This window comes from Schistocerca cancellata, chromosome 4 (genome assembly GCF_023864275.1).
Source record: "Schistocerca cancellata isolate TAMUIC-IGC-003103 chromosome 4, iqSchCanc2.1, whole genome shotgun sequence".
Classification (NCBI taxonomy): domain Eukaryota; kingdom Metazoa; phylum Arthropoda; class Insecta; order Orthoptera; family Acrididae; genus Schistocerca; species Schistocerca cancellata.
In genome coordinates this window covers 604,940,024-604,964,662 of record NC_064629.1, presented here as the reverse complement: position 1 = coordinate 604,964,662, position 24,639 = coordinate 604,940,024, and the positions used below count along the sequence as shown (strand labels likewise).

The window sequence follows — 24,639 nt, the reverse complement described above, 5'->3', positions numbered from 1 at the left end:
TGTCAGAGAAGTATGATCAAGCTACACCTGTTCATACTAAATACTACAAACATGGCAATGCTTTCCAATTGCTAAATATTTATCAGAACTGGCTATGCATCCTAAACTATTTCTCCCACTTCTTTCTGCCCATTTTCTCCTCCTCCTGCCCCCACTCTCTTTGTTCATCTCCTCATCACCCTCCCCCCTCTCTGTGTACATCACCTCCTCCCCCCTCTCTATGTCCATTTCCTCCACCCCTCCTCTCTGTTCTCTTACCCTTGTCTCTGACCTGGAGCCTTGTTCATTGTTATTGCAAATGCAACCCTGTTTGGGAACTGAGGTTCCCTGAAATGAAGAGGTAAATAAGTTGGGATTAATGATACATGGGGTATGAAAGAGGCCTCTCCAGCTGCTGGATATGTAAGGATAGTAGTTTCAGTAACAGTATTTTGCATAGTTTTAATCTGGGAATGTATAGAATTAAAAGTTTTGAATGATTTAGCATCCACAGTAGTATTCAAATCACAAGCTAATAAGCCATAAATAAAATTTTCCTGTTTTCTGTAAAACTTACAGTGAGGATGAAAGAAAAGAATCACATTACTATGTCCACAATTTTTGTTTGAAAATATATATAAGGAGAAAGAATAATATGGGAGAAACAATTAGTCTAATGGTTTACATGCCTTCCTGCTATAGTTGAAATGACTGTGAGAAAGAAATCTAAACTGTACATTTCCACAGAACAACACAGCATTTTCTTTCTCACAGTCAGGTTTAACAGAAAATGAGTAAATTGTTGTTTAAAAAAATATATAGCCTATGTCCATACAAATGTTTATTAGAGTATCATGAAAGAATTATAATCAAATCAATCAAGTACTTTTCAAGAGTTTTGGTAAAAATGTTAAACATTAGCTTGTCTTTACATTGTAGCATAGATATAGACATTGCAGGAAAGTTCTTGTAGAACACAAATATTTTTGGATTAAAGGATACCACTCACTGAAAATTAGAAGTGTTGTGTTGTGAAGAGGGAACACAGGAAACAAAGAAAACAAGTGCATGTGCACACACACACACACACACACACACACACACACACACACACACACACACACACACACACACACCTATGTAGACTAACAGGAACAATGCTATTTTTCAGTAGTTCAATGGTTGTGATGGGTGTAGTGTCAGGTGGTGTGGGTAGATGGAGAGAGAGGTGAGAGGCAGGGAGAGGGACTGGAGGATGGGTGGCTAGTGACTTGGAGGGATGCGGAATGGGGGCGGGAGGGTTTTCAGGTGTGTGGTTTCGCCCAATTGTAAGAGCTGATGAAAAACAGCACATGCTGAAGGTGATGTGGAGGCAGGAATTGGGAACAGATGACAGGATGGAAGGATGGAGGGAGGGAAAACTGTTGTTTGGACGGTGCGGGGACAGCAGATTACCTGAGGTTGAGGCCAGAATTATTACAGGAATAGAGGATGTGTTGTAAGGATAAGTACTGGTTGGGAATTTTGGAAGATGCGGTAAATTGAAGAGGTCATGTAAGCAGAGTCTGGGTGCTATGGGGGGCTGACAGAGGGGCAAAGGGGTTCACCGTGAGAAGGATGGGCGTTGATGGATAGCAGTCCTCCAAGACAGCAGTACAATGTCAACAGGTTGGACAGTTTATGGAAGTGGTGTCTGGAATGCTTCCCCAGGTGCTGGAGTGCAAGGGTTTCATTTTGGAGTTCAGAGATGTTATGTATGTACTGAGGATTGCATAGTAACAGTATGTGGAGGAGGGAGGAGAGGTGATTCTGACATGTCTGTGCCATCAAGAAGTGTTTTTCCAGTACCATGTTCAAGAGGGATAGGGACTGACAGAATCTGAAAAGGCGAATATCATTATGAAAGGGAGAGTGGGCTGCAGAGAAGGGGATTTTTTATGGTCAGGCCACTGGGGGAATTCCATGGTTTAGACAGCATTTAAGGAACAGGATGTGGAACTGAGTTTTAGCCAGGGAGTTTACTTTCCCGAAATGGCACTGAAAGATGAGGCAGAGGTCTGTTGGGGTTGGGATGATGTTAGTAAATAGGAAATGACACTGGAAGTGGTCAATGAAAGTGTTATGTGGATATAAGAAGAAATGGATAATAGAGCACGAGTTCATGGAGTGAAAAGGACAGAAGTAATTGTGGTGGGAGCAATAGGGTCATTTTGTGGAACGATGATATTCAAGTTATGCTCACACATGGGAAAGAAGAAGGAGGGAGTAAAAACTCAGACAGGAAGAATGTGTGAGGAGGGATGGTTGGAGTCTGAGGACAAATGTAGTGGCTGGTTGCTGGATTGTGTTGTAGCGGTGGTCTGGTGGGTGGCTGTTACGTGAACAGCATGCAGCGCAGTCACAATGGCAACGACTGGTGCTATAGGGTGTCACAAAAGTTGCACATAACTATGTTGGTCGGCACAGGTGGAGCTCATAGATAACAAAGGCAAACAACATTAATACCTCCTAGCGGCTCTCTTCCTTCCAAACCTTGTAATGTCCCTCCTTTGTTATTATACATAATTTACATCCTATTTGTCTCTCCTGTATTGTACATCTGTATCTTTTTATAATATGTTTTCCCACTTGTCTTTGTTATGCACATGCAGGCAACTTTTGTTACACCCTATAGCACTGACTGCAGCTGTTACAACTGCACTGCATGCCATTCTACGTAACACATATCTGCTGGATTACAATTATAACCCATTCCACCAACCAACCACTACATTTAACCCCTGGATACACCCATCCCTCACGCATTCCTTCTTCCAGAACTTTACATTTTTCCTTCTTCTTTCCCATGCATGACAATAACTTAAATGTTGTCACACCACAAATCCACCATATTGCTACCAGCACAATTACTTCCATCCTTTTCACTCCACTAACCCATGGTACATTATCCAGTTCTCCTTATAACCATCTAAAACTTTCACTCATCCATTTCCTACCATCATCACTACCCCATTGGACCACTGCCCATCTTTCTGCACCAATTCAGAAAAAATACCACTTCCTTTGGTTAAAAAACAGTTTCACATTATGTTCCTTAAACGCTGTCTAAACCAAGATCCCTTACCCCCAACAACCTAACCATAAAAATTCCCTTCTCTAGGGATCCCATCCCTCCTTTGGCAATGACCTTCACCTTTTCAGGTTCTGCCAGTCCATATCCCTCATGAGTCTGGTAGTGCAAAATCACCTTTCCATGGCACAGGCATCCCACAATCACCTCTATTCCCCCTGCAAGATACTGTTACTATGCAACCCTCACTACATACACAACATTTCTGAAACAGAAACACTTGCATTCCAAGACTTGAAGGATACTCCCACCATTTGACTCTAATAATATTTATTTTATTGTTGACAATCCAGATTGCAATCTCAGGCCATTTTCAAGTACAAAAACTTATTTGTATGTCAAAAGACATCAGACTGGCATGAAATACAAGTCCTTGTCAAAAAAGCATATCTGGTCATATAGGCCAGACCTGTCATTATTAATAGTGAGAACATCTCTAAAACACCTAAATGTATTACAGACTTTCACTTCTGGACCCTATAGCACAGCTGTAATCTAAAACTGCTAACCAATAATCCTGTTTGTAATAGATTTACGTAGTTTAGAGACGTTCTTACTTTTACTAATGACAGCATCTCGCCTATATGACCAGATATAGTTTTTTGACAATAACTTGTATTTCATGCCATTCTGATGCCTTTTGACATATAAATACGTTTTTGTACTTGCAAATGGTTTAAGGCCACAATCTGGATCATATAACAATAAAGTAAAAATTATTACAGTTAAATGGCAACAGCATCATTCAAAAATTTACCATGACTGTGACTCCATTGAAAATAAAAATTATCAACCTAAAGGAGTATTCCAGAAACCACCTCCATAAATTTTTCAACCTTTAGACTCCTATTCATGCCTTGGAGCACCACTATTTATCAACACCCATCCTTCTCATACTGAACCCCCTTTTCAATTCCTTATAGTACCCAGCCTCTGCTGAGCTGATGTCTTCAATTTACCACATCCTTTAAAACTCCCTCCCAACACCCCACAAAACCCACAAGCACACCCAAAACAATGTTCTCAAACTCTCCACCAAAAACCTCAGTCCCTCAGAAGTTTCAGTCCTATCCAAAGTCCCAACCTTCATCCCTACACCCTGATTTAACCATGTTCAACTTGTCAAAGATGTACTCTCCTTCTCCTAATCCCTACAATGGAAATACTTCTGTGACCCCCACTCCGATCTAACCATCCCCTAGTCAGGTTCCAGAACTTCCCTAACTGCAAATTGGCCTCATCATCCTTTCCCAGGTCCCTTCCTATGAACACTAACCTTTTGGCAGAAGAAAAGACAGCCATACACAACCTGAAAACATATCCACTCCTAATCATCCTCCCTGCAGACATAGGTTCCATCAGTGTCATGATGAATCATGAAGACTCCCTCCACTTAAAAACTCTGCCAGAGTGATGCTCTTCCAAAAGACCAATATAATGTGCAATCCCTACTGAAATCCAAAGGCCCTTCCCAGAGCCTCTCACCTGAGCCCATCTCCCTCCTCTCCCGAACAACACCACACACGCCCAACTTCTACATGCTTCTCAAAATCCACAAGCCCAACAATACTGGACACCCCATTGTAACTGACTGCTCTGCTCGCACTCAAAGAACTTCTACTCTTGTTGACCATCACCTCCAACAAACTGCACAAAAGCTAGTCTCTCACATCAAAGATACTAACCACTCCCTTCACAAACTTTCCACCATCCCCACACGTTTCTGCGATCCTTATTTGACACTGCTGATGTCACCTCCCAATACACCAACATCCCTCATGCCCACGGTCTTGGCACTATTGCACACTACCTCTTCCAATGTCCTTCAGACTCTAGACCAACCAACTCATTCCTTGTACACCTTACCAACTATATCCTCACCAACAACTACTTTTCCTTTGAAGGGAAGGTTTACAAACAAATCTGTGGCACAGCCATCATCACCTGCATGGCACCCTCCTATGCCAGCCTGTTTATGGGCTGCCTAGAGGAAACCTTCCTAGCCTTCCAAAACTTCCAACTCCTAGTCTGTTTCATGTTCATTGATATAATCTTCCTTATCTGGACTTAGGGCCACAACACCCCATACACATTTTTTCACAACCTCAAAACCTTTCCCCCATCTGCTTCACCTTGTCCTCCTCCAACCCAATATGCCACTAGATGTTGATGCCACTCACATGACTCTATCCACACCTGTGTCCACATTAAACCCACTAACCACCAACAGTAGCTGCATTTTGACACCTGCTATTCCTTCCATAACAAAAAATCTGTCCCACAGTCCAGCCACCCATGGAAGATGTATATGCAGTGATGAGAACTACCATGCTCAGTATGCTGAAGCACTCACAGACAGGCAATACACTCAATAAACATATTCCCATGCCATATCCTCACACACCCCTAATCCCCCCCAAGAATCAGGTACAAAGGAGCGCCCCTTATCACCCAGTACCACTCTGGACTGGAGCAGCTAAACCATATCCTTCAACAGAGCTTTGATTATCTTTCATCCTGCCATAAAATGAGGGATATCCTACCCAAGATCTTTCCCACCCTTCCTAAAGTGGTGTGCTGCTGCCCACCCAACTTACATAACATCCTAGTCCATCCCTATGCCACTCCCACTCCCAACCCCTTGCCATGGAGATCATGTCCCTGACCCAGACCCAGGTGAAAGACCTAGCCAATCCACCCTTTCAGCACCACCTACACTAGTCCTGTCACAGGCTTATCCCACCCCATCAGAGGCTGGGCCACCTGTGAAAGTAGTCATGTTATTTACCAACTCTGCTGTAAACACTGCACAGCCTGTTATGTTGGTATGGCTACAAACCAGCTGCCCACCAGGATGAATGTCCACCATTAAACTGTTTTCAAGAACAAAATTGACCACTTCAATTTCAATGGGTGTTTCACAACCCAAACCATCTGGAGCCTTCCCTCCACCACTAGCTTCTCTGAACCATGCAGGTGGGAGTTACCCTTACAACATATCCTCTGCTCCTGCAATCATTCTGGCCTCAGTCTCAAGTAACCCACTGCCTCACACCCTCCACCCAACAGTTTCCCCTTTCTCCATCCTATCACCCCCTCCCAATTCACCTACCCATGTCACCTTCAGTGTGTATCACTTGCTGTGGCCACTACAATTGTGCAAGCCCACATACTCTGCCACCCCTTCCCTCCCATATTCCTAGCCAAGAAATCAGTCACCTCCCTCCCACCCACCCAAGTCCCTCTCCCAGCCTCCTATCTCCCTCTCCCTGTATGCACTCCATCTGATGCTACCCTTACCAGAACCAGTCCATCTGAAGGTGCTAAATTTTCTTTCTTTTGTGTGTGCCTATTCACAACTTGGCCCTTCTGCTTTTTGGCAAGTGGTTTCCTTTAATTCGAAAGTACAAATACAGATTAATGAGTAGATGAAATTAATGGCCTTCTCAACCATTTTGCAGATGGTGTGGCCCACTATAAGGATATAAGGTTATGTTATCCAATAAAAAATTGTGGTCAAGTGTTAACAGAATAAAAGTCTCATTAAAGAATTTTAACTACCTCTTAATTTTGATAAATGAAAAATCATGTTCCACACACATACAAAGCCTTTGGCCAGAATGTCCTGGGCCACAATAGGAGTCAGACAAACCAGACAAATACCTGGGAATGATGATGTGTAAGGATATTAAATCAACAAATCATAAATAATCTTTCAGGAAAAAGCAAATTGGTAGACTTCTATTGATTGTTTGGAGAATGGTAAACTGCCATTCTTCTATGAAAGAGATTGCTTACAAAACACTTGTCTCTTATTAACTGGATACTGTTGTGTGCAATCTACACTGTGTTAGATTAAGAAGGGACTTACCTCATATACCCAGTATTATGAATTGTCATGAGACTTATATGCAGCTGAGTGAAGCTCTTGTGTTCCTAAATGAACAGACACTAATTAAAATGCCTCATACTTAGCAAGACATGTAAAATGCAAAGAAGTGTTTTTACAGGTGGAACCTGTAAGTATTCTTCAATCCCCTGTATGTCACTCTCACAAAGCTGGTGAAAAGAAACAGACTAATAACAGCTAGTGCAAACACATACAATGATTCTTTCTTGCCATACTCTACATGTGAACAGAACTGGTATAAAATTTAATATAAAATATACTTAAAAAAGTACCCTATATCAGGTAATTTATGGTGATTTGCAGAGCATAGATGTGGATTTAAAGTATAAATATGATCTGAGAGATGATTTGTAACACACTTTCTCTTGACTGATGTGTTATGTGATAAGAACTAGAAAACCACTGTTGTATTTTCATTTCAGATTGCAAAACCTATGAGTGCTACTCATTTCTTCAGAATATTTATCACCTTTAACTCAGGTATTTTCTTCCCCACACAGGTCTATGAAAACGACTTTCCCCTGAACTGACAACTTGCTGGAAATTGAGTAGTCTTTGATGCAATAATAACACAAAGATTTTCTTTCTAACTGACATAGATAATCTTGAATGGAAACTGAGACATTCTGGACAATGTATCTGAGCTCATGTGGCTATATTACTTTTGGTTAAAATTCTTCAACAGATGAAAATGTAAAATGTCACATACAAATAAACATTCTTGAAAATATTGGGCTATGCAAGATGCAGCTATCTTTGAGAAACTAAACATAACTAGAAGAATTGCAATTAAAAAATTTCATTTACAGAAATTGGATCACTGCATGTTGTCCTTTAAGAGACAGGAATTCAAAATATCAATACATCAAAATGATGTCCTGCACTCATTCTGACTTCTGTGGTCCTTATGATTTATCTTCAGACTCATGTAGATCCAATTCTGCAGGTAAACCAACAAGAAATGTGTACACAGAAGGGTAGCAAGAATGGTTATAGGTATGTTTCACTCATGGGAGACCATAATGGAAGTGCAGAAAAACCTGAATACCAATAATCCTGCTAAAGGCTAGTTACAGAGCTTCAAGAACTAGTATTAATCAAAGGCTCTAGAACCACACTACGGCCTCCAATATTTTGTCCCCATGGAGAGTGCCAAAACACATTCAACCAATTACAGCATGAGCAGAGGCATCTGAGCAGTCATTCATTTTGTGCTCCACACACAACTTGAATGTGCAGGAACCCTAATATGTAGCACTATGCTAAGTATCTTCCATCATAAATTTCAAAGTGGTTTATACACTATCTATGCAGATGTACAAAGTATCAGAATTGGAAAAATCCTAGTTATTTTGGAGGAAACAGAGTATCACAAACTTCAGACTACATGACTAATAAAATAATTTTTAGATTGTTAAAACTTATTTTTTGCAGCATGCATAATGTTGAAATCAGGTCTAATGAAAATGTGGAAAAGTGGTCAGCAGTTGCATTCTTGATTTGCAGCCTCTTTATAAGTTCAGCGCAGTCAGAGACTTAAAGAAATATCTAGAATGCTGGGTATCCTTTGTGAGTTGCAGACAATGCAATAGAGAAAGTACACACATGTATATGCATCAGTATTGAATGTCTGTTGCCCACTGATAATATTTATCAGCAAGTAGTCACACTACTAACGCGAAAGTCTGTTCTCTACAGTCTCACCTTCCACCATTTCTATGCAGATTGTTTTATCAAGAGTCCAGTCATACAATAGAACATTGCTGTTAAACTCCAGGACATTCCTTTCATAAACAATAGTAGTATTGCTATAATTCATTTCTATGAATATTTTCAAATTTAAAAGAAGTGGCAACCCTCAGCTGATTTGAAGAACATACGAGCTTTTCTACAAATGGGCAATGAAAGTTCAGGAAAAAGTAAAGAGTCTTGTCATGTAGGTGCTCATGAAATCTAATAACACAAGAAACTGAAGGAATATTTCCAACAGAAACTATACTCATCTGTTGTTAAACTGGCCACAAACAGAAATATTATATTTCAGATTATTGCACTGCCATGTGAATGGCAAGTACAATAGTAGTCTTTGAATGCCAGATAAATAAGAAATGAAAAGTCAAGAGTTCTTCTGCATGTGATGTTTTCAAAGATATTACACATAGCAAGGAGAGCTGTACAACACCACTACCATTCTCAATTACAGTAATTCATAAGCCTGTGTCATCTTCTGCAATCAGCTCCTCTTCTCCTCTTTTTTCCATGTGATATTAGTATTCTAGGTATTTTGTAACATACACACTATGAATATAATTCAATACTTATGTCTGCATAAGTGTAAGTAGGGGAAATATTTTTTTCTCTATTTTTTATGTATTGATTTTCATGTTTTATACATGTGTTTGAATGTATGTGTTGTAGAGGCTTGAGGTAAACTTAGACAAAACGCAAACAGCTGCCTAACTGCACATAAATACTACCTGAAAAACTCTGGTAGGCTCACTGGTGTGCCAGACTTTAACTTTTATGGCAATACCAAACAGCTGTTCACAAAATAATGGTTCATGCACCCTTATGGTGCATGCTGCTTCCAATTTTAATAGTTTATATAAATTCTGTAAAACTCTTCAGTCTGCCCATCTTGAACACTCTTCATCTCAGCATCTGAGGTTTACCTGTTCTAAATATTTATTGTTTTATACAAATAATCATAATTTGATATAAGACTAAAACGTATTAAATGCCAATAAACTGCATATGCAAACGGTTTTGGAGTGATTTGGTACCAGTTTAAGGTTCCAGTTTCTTATTATCACTGTCCAAACTTTATTCATCTATTTATATTTTTATTGTTTATTGATATTAATGTTATAATCTTTAAACATATACTACAACAAAATGCGTGAAGCATAGAAAGACTCACCATGCTAGTAAAAGCACACACATTCTGCATCTATTTCCTATTCACACAACTTTCTGGTAGGCAAGCAAATCTGACAGCCCAGAGTTAAGTGGTTTAAATAAACAATGACTATAAATCACTAAATGCAGATAACAGAAACTAAAATAATATTAAAAACTAACCTCATCAGCATCCAAGCCCAACTGCAAAATGTAAGATTCTACTGAAAATAACACACTTAGACAAGAAACTACTGAAGTAAAAGACAGATATCTATAGAACTATGATGAAGGAGAGTTAGACACATTCTTGCTTAGAAAGTACATTTACATACCAAGCACACAAAACACTTAACAGCAACACCATATTAAGTCTGTCATGTCACATTATGCTCACTAACTGTGGAGAAGGAGACACATACAAATGCCAAAAAATTATTACATGCCATTTCTGTTGCCTTATATTTGGGTAAATTCTTAAATGATTCAAAAAATATAAAAAAATACCCTTCCTCTACCTGTATTTGTGTGGAACTATATTAATATCTAATCTCTCAGGTTTTAGCTTGTATGCCTATTTCTCAAAGTACTCATTGGTTTATTATTCATAAACTGGTGTATATCCTTTAAACCCTATCATAAAATTTAATAAGTAATTAACAGTGTATAAGAATGTATATTTTTAATACATTATTAATGTTTAGGTAACTGTTGTTATCAGATGGGAAAACACTTTATTCACTGATCTATTACATAGCAGCTGAAGGCCCATTGAGAAAGACAAATGTTGTGGAATGTACAAACATGTATCAATGATGTGTCAGTGTACTAAATGTTTGAGATAATGTTATATTTTTGGAATCAAAGTGTAGTTGGATATTCTGTACAAACATTTATTTATTTTTTTATTTATTCTTTTCTCTTATTCTGAAATACTAATGAAATTCCATTTACAATGTATCTTAGGGAAGGAAACCCACAAGGGATGATGGTGGTTAGGGAGGGGGGAATATCATGAGGGAGCACAGCTGGGTACAAGAAAAGTGGGACTGGAGGAGGGTGAAGTCATAATTTAGCAACCCTAGTATTTTATTAAAGTTTCCTGGAATAATTGTTACTAATAGAATTACTTGTATACAAAACCAAATGTGTTCTCAAGATTTAGATGGAATTTTAATTTCTACCCCATACTTTGGGTGTTTTTATCTGCAGTGACTCTAGTAACACAAAAAGATTTTGTTTACTATATATTTCTGCTACTTTTTCCTATATGACATGAACATTAAATGAAATGACAGAGTAAAATGCATGTATGATGTTTACACTGATTTACAGCACACACAACTGCAGTAACACTTTCCTCTGTCATTACCAATGTGTAATTATGCTCAATCATTGTTGAGAACTTATTAGAAGTATGAATGGACGTTTGAAAAATAGTATGTTATGTCATGTCACTTGGTGGTTTTTGTTATTTCATTTTTTCCACCATTTATTCTCTTTCTTATTGCCAAAAAAGTACAAAAGTAATGTATGGTATGATTTGGTCTGAATGAAGTATTTATGAACAATGATGATTTAAGAAAACTGTAAGAATTCAACAGTCCAAACACCTGATCAGGTACGTAGGAAATCAGTGAATAAATATTATGAAGTTTGTACATTACCCTTGTTCCCCATATAGTGTGATAGTTGTTGAAATAATTACAGTGTGCATAGGGCCTACCATTTTAAACAGATATAGACTTCATGAAATCAGTAATAATAAAATTTTACTTGCTCTGTACAGAACTACATTTCTTGAGAAGATACTATGTCCAAAAGTTTTAGTATTTAGTTTATTTTGATGTCTCCTATACCATTGGGGAAAACAGTTAAAGTGTAAAAATAATTATGAATTTTAAAATAATGTATTGCTATAGTCACAGTGGAATTGAGCTCAAAGAATATATTTGAAATTCCTAATTGTGTGATTCATACTGTGTGTATAATCAAAACTATTCTACATCATCATTGGACTATAGACTCCAGAAAGAGAGAAGTATTTGTATGTACTTTCACATTCCATTTTTAAAAAAATTAACCCCAAAGGCTATGCCAGTATACTACAAAAAATAATGGAGAGTACTATCTAACATGAAACTAAAGTGATACTTTGTTTGGATGGCATTTAGCAATAGAGATTTTAGAGTAAAAACTCCTGAGGGAAATTCATCAGGTGCAGGCCTATTTTCCATAAAGTACCTGCATTAGATTTTTTCTCCAGGAAGAGATGGAAATGAATGTAATAATATTTACTAAGTTTGTAACATGAAGCTGGAACTTTTTGGCTAACTCTACTCACATCCATAGAGTGCCTAGTTCAGCAGTAAACACATTAAGATTTGTACTAAACTAATTACACAAAACTATGTGAAATGATTTACGAAGTTATGTGTGAACATCCACTAAGTCAAAGAGTAGATTTTCAAAAGAAAACATTGTCCACTTCAAGCTGTATTTTTTTTTTTTCATTTTTTAGCAGCTATTGGCCAGTTTTGACTAACAAGTCAGAATCAACTACATATACTGGGCAACATGCTGTAGGACCTGTGGCATGTAAATTAGTCCACACGTCCACATGTAGAACCACACATTAACAGTGGCATGGTTTGTATCAAATACAAACAGAAAGACTGTAAAGCATGTGGAAGAACCACATGAACAACAGCTTAAGGACAAACTTAACATCTAATCACATTTTATTGTACATCAACCTCAACTTATAAATTCATTAAATATGATTATGGATGGGACAAGTGTATAAGTTGAGGTTCATACATGATAAAATGTGGTTCTTCAGTGAATGGATGTTATTACTGTCCTTAAAGTGTATCACACATGGTTCTTCCACATGTTTTACAATTTTTCTGTTCATATTTGATAAAGATTATGTCAGTGTTAATGTGTGGTTGCACATGTGGCCAAGTAGATTAATTCATACACAGCAACTCCTACAGTATGTAGCATACAAATACTATGTACGAGCTTGAGAATTACCTCTCAGTTAAAACTGACCAATAGCAACTAATAAATGGAAAAATTTATGGTCACAATGGACAATGTTTTCTTTAAAAAATATATCATGACTGTGGGTCCTTATACATGACCACATAATCCACTTTATAAATATGACTGGTGATGAAAGCTGTATTCATGGGCAAAATCTGGAACCAATGGAGCAGTCAGTGCAGTATAAAGGCTTAAACTAACAAAGGCCAAAGAAAACAGGACAGTATCAAAGTTAAACAAATATTGTGTATGTCATATAATTCTTTCTTGTGCATTTTCTGCTACAAACACTAATGACAACCATTGTCTCTCTCTCTCTCTCTCTCTCTCTCTCTCTCTCTCTCTCTCTCTCTCTTACTTTCTTTAGGCCACATTTAGAAGAAAATATGGACCAAGAGAGATCAGAACTTCAACACAAAAATCACGGGCACCTTGTCTTCAAAACCAGCAATGTTTTGGAAAGTACTGACATTGTTGGCATTTCCCATTGTACTTATTCTCAAAATGATATGACTATGATATTTCACCAAATGAAATTCAAACTGATAGAATGTTGTAAATTTTGAAACTGCCAATGAAATTTAAAGAGAACTGCATTTGGTAGTTGTAGATTTATACAAAATAACCCCAATAGTGGTTTTGAGCTGTAGAAAACAGACGTTATCACTTTCATACTTTTCAGAAGACTACTATATTTTGAAAATGAAGGTAATCACATGAAGCAACTGAGTACTGCAAACCAGAATTTTCCATTTAATTGATCAAAAGAAGTTACAGATTATATCTCATACATAATGTTTGTAAAACTGGAGACAACAAACATAACAATTATAAAGGTAATAATGGTCAGTTTAAAAGAATCTGATGTTGTCATCACACAAATATCTCTGTCGAATTACAAGAATGAGAATCCTTATCAATGAAGTAATTGCGAACAGAGCAGGAAACTTACATGTGCATGTAGGACATACCTCTTTTTGTTAATTGTTACATCTTCAGTCTATGTCTTCAGCAATGATTCTTGGACATGTCCAAATGGGACAGAATAACACATTATTTGGTATTTCTATTAAAATATTTCCAGTTTTCTTTATCATTTACCGGAAGTTGTGTTTTTTGTTAACTTCATTTTTAAATACACTCATGCTCATAAATTAAGGATAATTGCAGAATGTGATGCCACACAATGTGGCACTACACAAAACTGATGCTAATAGCATAGGCACTTAGGGAACACACACAACACAGATCTGCAAGTCAACGGTATTAGTGATAAGTTGAGAAAACCATCCCGAAACACATGTGCTACAGAATGCCACTATTTCCTTTGCATCTACCCTGACATCAATGTGGGATATGATCACCATGCACACGTACACAGGCTGCACAACAGTTTGGCATACTCTGGATCAGGTGGTCGAGCAGCTGCTGGGGAATCGCTTCCCATTCTTGCACCAGTGCCTGTCAGAGCTCCTGAAGTGTGGTAGGGGTTTGAAGACATGCAGAGATATGTGACAGAGCATCCCAAATGTGCTTGATGGGGTTTAGGTCTGGAGAACAGGCAGGCCACTCCGTTCACCTGATATCTTCTGTTTCAAGGTACTTCCCCATGATGGCAGCTCGGTGGGGCCATGCGTTATCATCCGTCAGGAGGAAGGTGGGACCCAAAGCACCCCTGAAAAGGCGGACGTACTGGTGCAAAATGACGTCCCAATACACCTAACTTGTTACAGTTCCTCTGTCAAAGACGTGAAGGGGTGTACGTGCACCAATCATAATCCCACCCCACACCATCAAACCACCACCTCCATACAGGTCCCTTTCAAGGACATTAAGGGGTTGGTATCTGGTTCCTGGTTCATGCCAGATGAAAACCCGGCAAGAATCACTGTTCAGACTATACCTGGTCTCGTCCGTGAACATAACCTGGGACCACTGTTCCAATGACCATGTAATGTGTTCTTGACACCAGCCTTTACGTGCTCTCTTGCGACCAGGTGTCAGTGGACTGCACCTTGCAGTCTCCAGGTGAATAAACCATGTCTGTTCAGTTGTATGTAGACTGTGTGTCTGGAGACAACTGTTCCAGCAGCTGTGGTAAGGTCCTGAGCAAGGCTACCTGCAGTACTTCGTGGCCGTCTGCAGGCACTGATGGTGAGATATCGGTCTTCTTGTGGTGTTGTACAATGTGGGTGTCCCATACTGTAGCACCTGGACACATTTCCTGTCTGCTGGAATTGTTGCCATAATCTTGAGATCACACTCTGTGGCACACAGAGGGCCTGTGTTGCGAGCTGCTGTGTTTGACCAGCCTCCAGTCACCCTAGTATTCTACCCCTCATAGTATCATCAATATGTGTTCTTTGAGCCATTTTCAACACACAGTCCCCAGTAGCACATCTGAAAATGTCTGCACTCTTACTTGCTGCACCGTACTCACATAAACCAACACACCTCTGCGTATGTGGACTGCTGCCAGCGCCACCGTGCGAAGACCGCAGGTCAAATGCACCACATGGTCATACCCCATGGTGATTTAAACCCACAAACAGCCCACCAGAGCGTTATTTCACCATGTGTCAGCATTGTCCTTAATTTATGAGCATGAGTGTATATTTGAAATGGAAGATCTGTAGGAAGTAGTTTATGCACCAGACAATTTTTATAAATTGAGAATAATGGAAGAAGAAGCATTCAGTTTCACTGAAATGAAATATCTAGAGCAGCTGATGCTGAAACAAACTTTTCTCGAAGCACGAAATTAATTTTCACATTTTTTATCATGGTTCCTGGATTAATATTGCTAAACACCATCCATTTAATATGTGCCATGCTACCAAGACTGTTCAGAATAAGTATTAAAAATTTTAATCACTCTGAAGTGAACAAAAATATTCCGAAATAATTTCCTTTGATCTGTTTAATATTTTTCCCCTAATAGGTTTTGTATCGTTTATTTCAAATTATTCATCATTAATTATTCAAAGAAGATGGTGCTAAACAGTAGTAACATAGATCTGTGATAACATTCTAAAGTTTCACAATCATTTCCAAACATTATTATCATGAACAGTCAATGAGTGAAACAAAGACAAACTATCATGTACCAGTATGCCATGCAATGATGCAAAAGAGAGCAAAACATAATCTTAAAATCTGTTGGAGAAAAACAGTATATATATAATTATTTTCATACAAAACAGGTTTTATTTTAAGGCTACTGCCCAATTTTTGGAAGAGGTAACAAGCCTTTGTAAGTTTTCAAATGCATAAACAATTACATCATTCATTAACAATTCTAAATCATTAAGTAGCAAGTTATACACAATGTGTTGCAAAACTATCTGTACAAGATTACACAAGAGATACAGAAGACCAAGGCTAGCTCATTTTGGATAGGGACATAAACCCATTGTCATAGCCACTAGAATTTTGCTATGTGTATGAAACCGTCAGTTTGACATATTCACAATTGATGATCAGATACTGAAGAGGATGCAGTCCTTGCTGTCTGCATTCATGCAGAAAGTTTATGTATGGTGCTAATAAAGTATTTTATAAGGTGTTAATTAGCTGGCATGCATCTGGTGTCACAACTGCCAACAGAAATTGATAAGCACCTGTGAGTGAAATGACAGTGTATTCCCAACAGATAAGTTTCAAACCAGCAGTTTCTCATGCATGTGCACTCATATTAAGGAGCAAAGGGCTGCATTGCACAAAGATGTGAAGAGAGAGAGGATCTAGCAGTACATGCTTCTGACAAGAAGAAAGTCCTTGATGTTATGAGAGCAGTCCAAGAACAATAATTTAAGTTGTATACAACCCTAAACAGAGCAACACCTGCACACTGTGCAGTTATATTGTTTTCAGTTTTAGTATATAAAAGTGTATGAGGGTGTTGATTATTTCTATTGAAGTATTTCACACACCACTTCCATAGTAGACTGAAAAGCAGCCTGATACTGTTGCTGAAATGCTCTACACAAATACAAATTTTTCACATATTGTATTTTCAACCTGAATATTCAATGGATGTATTTTGATGGTTTCTGACAACCATTCACTCTAAATCAACATGTCATTCATGACACTTCTAGACCACATATGTTCACATTATTTTTCTGAAATAAGTCTTACCATAGCTGCTGTATGATTTACCCTTAGAGTCCCAGGAGGCATAACCAGACAGTTAGTTTTGGAAACCAACTGATAAACTGGGATAAACCTATCACTTGGTCACCCGCTTTTGAAAGTCTTACACACTTATGTATTACATCATGTCATTTAATATATAAGACACTTAATGAAACACATTGTATAATTTTGCAAATTACTCTTACCACTAAAACTTTATTAATGTACTTTAACTCAATTAAGGTATTTTTGATCATTGTTTTAACATTGCAGTCTAGGCACTGATCCTGTTTACCATGTTTGTACAGTAGATCATGTCAATAAAGAAAAATTTCTAGTATTTCACAGGACCCCAATAACTGCTTTTTTAAGAGTACTACTAAATGACTACATTGGATGCATTCTTCATCTCCTTTAACATTATGTACAGAAAGTTTTGCAACATAGTGTACCGGCACATTATGTTTTGACATGACTTATCATTGGGACTTTAATAAGTAAAAATCTTGCAGTAAATATTTTGAAGAGCTCTAAGTCTTATTTTTCAAAAGAAATAGAGAAAACAAAAAAGGCTGCAACATTAGCTGTGTAAAACGTATTACAAAAAGAAAAATGTCTTGTCATAAGTTGGCTGATGCAAGAAATATTGAGAAACAAATGATAGACATAAAAAATAGCACAAATGAATGTGTATTTACTGGAATACTTATAATGGATCAGATAATAATTACTGGTGACCTCATTGCTGTATTTTTTTTCTGTTACATTTCCTATCAATTTCTTTTACCTCAAATGTTGATAAGCAATCAGTTTTGAAATGTACTAAGGAAATTCTCATACAAAAGGTCAAACATGAACAGAAACTACATTCATCGCATAGGAACACTGCAATAACAATGATTGATATAAAAAATTACAAGTAAATATAATTTTTGAACTAAAAAATGAGAAGAATCATTGTAAAAGTAAAAATAATAGAAAGGAAAAAAAGAACTTAAAGCAACTATACTTTCAACTAATATATAACCAATAGTTGTCAGAAACATCCACCACACAGGTCTTAGTCCAATATTTCGTGTGCCTCACCTGCACCTGTCTTTTTCTAAAGGTTTTGCTTCCTTTTTCTCCCTTTTATACAAATTTCTGTTGAATCTACTTTGTGTAAGAGAGATTCACTTTATTTGTTACACCTTTTCTTTCTTCTCTCTGTTTCATAAGTAAATATTGCTTTATAAGTAATCAGATTTACTACATGATTTAATATTTTCTATTCACTGTCACAACAATATCATGTTATGCTATGTAAATGAATTAAATAGGCAATAATCAGTTGATCAGAAAAAAAAAAATTGTTTCAGCCATAAAACAAGCTGGGGAGATGGATATGAGAATATGTTATAATCTTTTTAAAGTGACAGAAATGGTCATTAAGTGCTCCCCTACTAATGTAAGTACTACTTGGAAAGTTCTTCGGTGTTGTGGAAACTGTAAACTGAAGATGATGAGAAATATTATGCAGTTTCCTTAACGCCATCAAACATAATGCCCCTGATCCTTCCGAGCAGTTATGATCTTGGAAGAACCTCAAACAGCACAACTTAAAAATTGCTAAATTTTTAATAGCATATGAAACTTAAAACACAAATATGTTTGGAAATAAGATTTCACATTGTTACATACATATATTACTATAATAAAGAAAATTTCACTCTCTGTTGTCTTAAAAAACTACTAAGCAAAATGAAAAACTGTAATTTCGCTTACAATGAATGGCCAAAATTCATAAGGTAGTATTAAATATGATGTTAATAGTAAACTGCTTCTCCAACAGGCATTAAAACTGTAGTAAAATGTCTAAGTGGTCACTCTATTTCAGTGTTGGTATTGTTCTGAAGAGTTACTGGTCCAGGTTTCTCTCAGAGGCACCCACAATTGTTCTTGTGTAGTTCATTCTGGTAAACTGAGCTTACATGTGTATAATCATCATCCTAAAAATGCCAAGCCATAGCCATGAATTCACTGGAGTGTTCATTGAGACACCTGCATGCAACTAAAGAGTAGTGATGCAGCAGTGTCCTGACAAAACATGGACTCTCCATCAGGGTATTCTAATGCCATAAAGGGATGCAGATGGTCTGCATGAATCTCCACAGACCACGCACCTGTCACTGGTCCCTGTAACTGGATAACTGCATCTAATTATGGTCATGTGAACACAACCCACATCATAACTCTGACACCTCTTGTCCAGACACAACTCTGTTGACATACAGAACCCATAGTTTCATGGAGCATATCCCACACTCTAAGATTCTGATCAGCACAATACAACTGAAACCAGAAATCATCAGACTATGCCACAATGTGCCATGGTTGGATGTCCAGTGATTCTGTCCACAAGCCAAAGCCAGTCATTGAGCTTTGCACAGATGTGTCAGCAAAGGGTACATGTTGGTCAAAAAAATGGTTCAAATGGCTCTGAGGACTATGGGACTTAACTTCTAAGGTCATCAGTCCCCTAGAACTTAGAACTACTTAAACCTAACTAACCTAAGGACATCACACACATCCATGCCCGAGGCAGGATTTGAACCTGCGACCGTAGCGGCCGCGCGGTTCCAGACTGTAGCGCCTTTAACCGCTTGGCCACCACGGCCGGCTACATGTTGGTCATTGGGCTGCTGAAGCAAAGCATAGCGTCACATTCTGGCCCAGACTGCCATGTCAGCCTCTGCCAAAGGCATCATTTGGATATTGTATGGAGGGGCACAGGGTCAGCACACCATTCTTCCAGCAATTTTTGTTTTTTTTTATCTCAGAGATGCTACTTCTCAATTAGGTAGCTCGTCAATTTGGCCTCAAAAAGTTGAGTGCACCCTGTTTCAGTCCTCCCACCAAGAAAGATCCCTAGCAGATTGAGAATTGAACCCAGGTCCCCTGCACAGCAGTCAGACACACTGAACACTGAGCTGCTGAAGCTTATGGGGTAAATTTGTCTCCACAGAATGTGGATAGAAATGGGTTCCTGTTGCCCCACATTCAAATTAACAGATTTCTCTCACAGTAGACTGCCAATGGCCCTGTAAAGTTCTTTTGAAAAGACATGATACCACAAATGTACCCAAAATACTACTGACCTCAACCTAAATTATTGTGTAATCCTTGATATACAATGATTCATGCATAATGTGGCAATAATCATCCCACATTCAAAATCAGTTAACTCGCAATGTGCTGCCATATTTGCTACATACCTGCCTGTAACAAACTTCTCAGGTACTGTGTCTACACTCATGCCACATGACGGTAACATACATAGAACATCTTCAAAATGGACATTTCCAGTAAATTTTGGCCACTGTTTATAACATTGTTCACATACACTCTTCCTGAATACTGCATGATTTCATGTTTCCTTTATTAACTGTTTTTGTTCTGTTATCTCTGATATGGTCTATAATTATAATGAAAAATGTTATACATACACTGTATTTCTTTAACATTTATACCTATTTACTTTCTTTCCTTCTTTTTTTTTACTGTGATAAGAAGCTCTATCCACTGAATTGATTTAGAATATAAAATCAGGGAATAGAATTGGCATGAGAATGAGAGATGTAAGTGTTAGACATCCTTGTATCTTCATTTTTTCAGCTGCAATTTGATTTCAATCCAATTTCCCCACCCTAAGACAATCTGAGCATCTTGGGCTCTCAGGGACATCACAGCCTTACACTATAGACAGTGCAGTGGTTTCACAAAAATAATAATTTTGTTTATTTGTTTTCTGGGTAAAGGAATAATTTGTGCACTATTAGTGATATGCAGCAGGCTGGCAACGTAAGTGTTCTTATTACAGCAGCATAGAAGCTGCCAGTTGAATAATATTACACGACCCATTTGTTTTCATGCAGTAACATAAGTATTAATGATAATTTTGTAGAATGAAGGTTCTAGCGTAGCAACTATGTTATGTAGTACTGCATAAATATACCCACTCTAATTTGCAATTTTATTTAAATGCTTCAATAGTAATTTTAATTTTAATTTTAATAATTTATTAATAATAATAATAATAATATAATGTAAGGGATTCACCCAAATTTAAACCAAAGTAATTTGCACCACCGATAAGATGACATGAATTAATATATTTTCATTATTAATCAAATAAAATGTAATTTAGAGTATGAAGAAGGCAGTGGGCAGGCATATGTTGAACAATTGGTATAGAAGGCAATGAGTTATATTGAGTGGGAAGGTGCACTGGTTGACGTGGCCAGATGCAGATGAGAATGCCAGCTGCATGGGAAAATGATAGGTTTCTAGTACCTTCTAGAACAATTTCAGCATAGCAATAGCATTCTGGTATCAGAAAGCATGTGGGATTGTGAATGCTGAGGGGAACGCCTCCTCTGCAGAGTTTCTGTGGCAATATTGCAAAACATTGGCATACAGAAAAAATAGTCCCACTTGTTCTTAACCATTCAAGTTAATAAAAATATATTTTAAATGGAAACTAAAGCACATAATTGAGGTCAGGGCTTCAGAAAATTATCTCCTCTCTTACTATTTTCTTTCATTAGTTTATAAAATGAGTAATGACGTGATTACTCATTGGTGTGGAAGTATGAATAAACTGGAGGGGAGCGTTACTTTTGACATTGGCACTTTTGCTCTGATAGACTGACCCGTATCTGACCACTCTGATGAAATGCTAACTTTATTCGGTCAATAAGTGCTTTTACAGTAAAAATGGTTTTCCAGGCACTGCTCCAAGTGTCTGGAACTGCAGATGAGTAGCGGCAGGTTATTTCGCAATTTAGCATGCCAGTGAAAGCATACACAAGGCAGTAATTTTGATTGTGTGATACGAAGTCTCATTGGAACTGTGATGAACTTTTGAACAAAGGCAGAAGCGCTTATCACAATCAAGATGCAGTCTCATCATCATGTGTAAGTGATTTTTTGCAAGGCTTGGCGCTGGTGTGAATTTGTGATAGGTCTTCGAGGTTTTACTGTATGCAAAATGGTTGCACAGTCGAGTGCAGTTAAATGAACCTAAATTCATTGCGTAATGAGGTAATGTTCAGGCAAGTGAGTGTTTGTTCAACTTGCATCATTATAAGTCCCATGGGGCAGTGCAAAATTAATTGTTTGACTCTGAGTGAAACTGGTATCTAAATTCTATGTACGTAAAGAGAAAGCAGATTGTTCTAGAAGGGGCTAACATATATTGCTTTGTTCTGAAGGATAGAGCCTGATTTATTGTGAAGATAATTTATGAACATAAAAGAGATGTGTCATCATAAGGCACATAAGGGAAGAAGTTAGTCTGATACTCTGTTATTTGTGTGCTCTCGGATTAACTGCAGGTGTCAAACATTACTGTAACAGCAATCCCTTGCAGTTGTAACATGTACTTTATTGGAGGATACTGTGCCACTGAATTATATTTTATTTATCATGGTAGATCTGTGTTCTGATTTGCTGCGACAACCTTTATCATTACAAAATTACTTGGGTGATTTGTTGCTTCCCAATATTGTTTACAGTGAGTAGCATCAAGAACGAGAGAGCAAGACTATCTCTGAGAGCCAAACATCTTCGAGAAATATAACGGTTGTGGTCTGTGGTGCATATGACACATAACAAATGTTAGGTGGATGTTGGCCCGCAGCGTGCCTGATATAATATGATCTATGTGGCACCAAGGCTTTCAAGTGACTAACCACTAGCACTGATACATTAATAATAGTATGTAATGTATTTTATATCACATTCCAGCATTCAGTTTAGTCATAATGGTAGTCAGATGGAATAAATCTCAGAGTAATAAACTGCTCCACCGACCCTACTGACTTATAATGTGGTGCGATCAGCTGGGAAATGGAAAAATTTTCAATATGGTGCTGAAGTGTGGAAAAATTTTCAGTGGTGAAATGTCAGATGTAACATTGAATGAACCCGGCAATGAAATAAATTAAATAAAAATGGTTAGTGAAATAAATCAGGCAGTTTTAAAATTTGTACATTATCCACAAGGTAATTAGTAAATATTAAGAATTTGAAGACATTATCAGAATTTTTTAGTGTGAGCTATTTCTTGAAATCATTTTCTACTGGAAGTAAAGCACGGAGCAGCAGACGGACCTGAGTAGAACACATCGCGCACAGTATAATGGGACATGAGCAGAAGCAGTCTTGAGAGAGCTGCCATAGGCAACAGCAGGTGGCAGAACATGACATCACAAAAGGTGAGGTGATGCCTGGGGTGCTGCAAGCCTACCACTCATCATCACTGGCAGGAGGCTAGGGCACCAGAGAAGAGATTTCTCACAGCACGGCGGGTAACGTGCATCAACCATTCTGCGAAATCAGCCATTCCATCACAGCCTAGTGGACCGCCGCAAGGCAAAGTTAATTGATAGAGAACTATTCTGTTTGTCCAAAACAATTTTCATCATGAGTGAGAAAATGGTGGAGCAAGCAGACAAGGATATGTTCTCATCTGCTGACGAGCTAGGTGAACCCTCCAATAGTTTTAAAAATGTTAAAATCAAACAAGAACCACTTGATGATTGTATTGATGAATTGGCAAATGATATGATGCCAAGTGTAGAGGAAGTGGAGTCTAGCATTAAAATTAATAACTACTTAGAGGAATGGACTCTTGATGATTCAGGTAATTTTATGGCTGAGAGTACTCGAATTCTGGAAAATTCAAATTCTCAAAAGATTTCAGAACAGATACTTGCTAGAGAGGGAAATAATCAACATCTGTCAGTACTAAGTGCCTTAGGCGTTCATATAAGTACAGTAAATGCAAATGTGTAATCCATAAAATCTGACATGAAATCTGTAAAGTTTGAGGTAAATGCCTTGTTAAAAAGTGAGCTCCAGAAGGTAGAAATTAAACTTACTGGTAAAATGACTAAATTGGAAAAATAATTGGATGTTCATTTTATTGAGCATTCTAAGCAAATGAGGAAGGAATGGGAAACTAAATTTTTGGAAATGGACACTAAAGTAATGGGAGAAGTAACATTTGTTCAGAACGATTGCAAATAATTAATAATGGAATCTACACCTGCAGCACTGACTCAGTTTAAAGAGCATAAGAAAGAATGCAATGACTTTCAGAAAGTAACCTTTGATGAACAGGTAGAATACGAGCAAACTGTGGACGAACAAATAGTAACTTTGCGTACTGAAATGAATAAAGAAAATGTGGAGATGGTTACAGGAGCTGTCTCTGAGATGAATCACGTAATTAGTGTGGAATGTAATAATAGGCAATCATTTCAGTCAACCCAAATTGCTCATAACAAAGTAGCTGATAAACAAATATTTAATCTTGCAGAGAAAACCATTAAGTTATTATGCAAAATTGTGCATTTTCTAACCTTTGGAACTGCAGATGCAGCTTTAATTAAGTGCAGGACATTTCATTATTTTGTTCCAAATGGTAAAGTGCATCCAAAAGTATTTGTTCAAAGTTTTGAGAAGGTTTTGTCTGCTGTGTGAGAAGCGG

At 37.7% G+C, this 24,639-nt stretch overlaps 1 protein-coding gene across 1 annotated transcript in view; it reads right to left on the bottom strand.

Annotated features, from left to right (window-relative positions):
* LOC126184345 (potassium voltage-gated channel subfamily H member 2) overlaps positions 1 to 24,639 on the bottom strand; it is an 832,502-nt gene that overhangs the window by 413,346 nt on the left and 394,517 nt on the right. Inside the window, exon 4 of the mRNA XM_049926724.1 lies at positions 10,101 to 10,121. Within this exon, the coding sequence (XP_049782681.1) occupies positions 10,101 to 10,121 (21 nt within the window). The remainder of the gene's footprint in view (positions 1 to 10,100; positions 10,122 to 24,639) is intronic.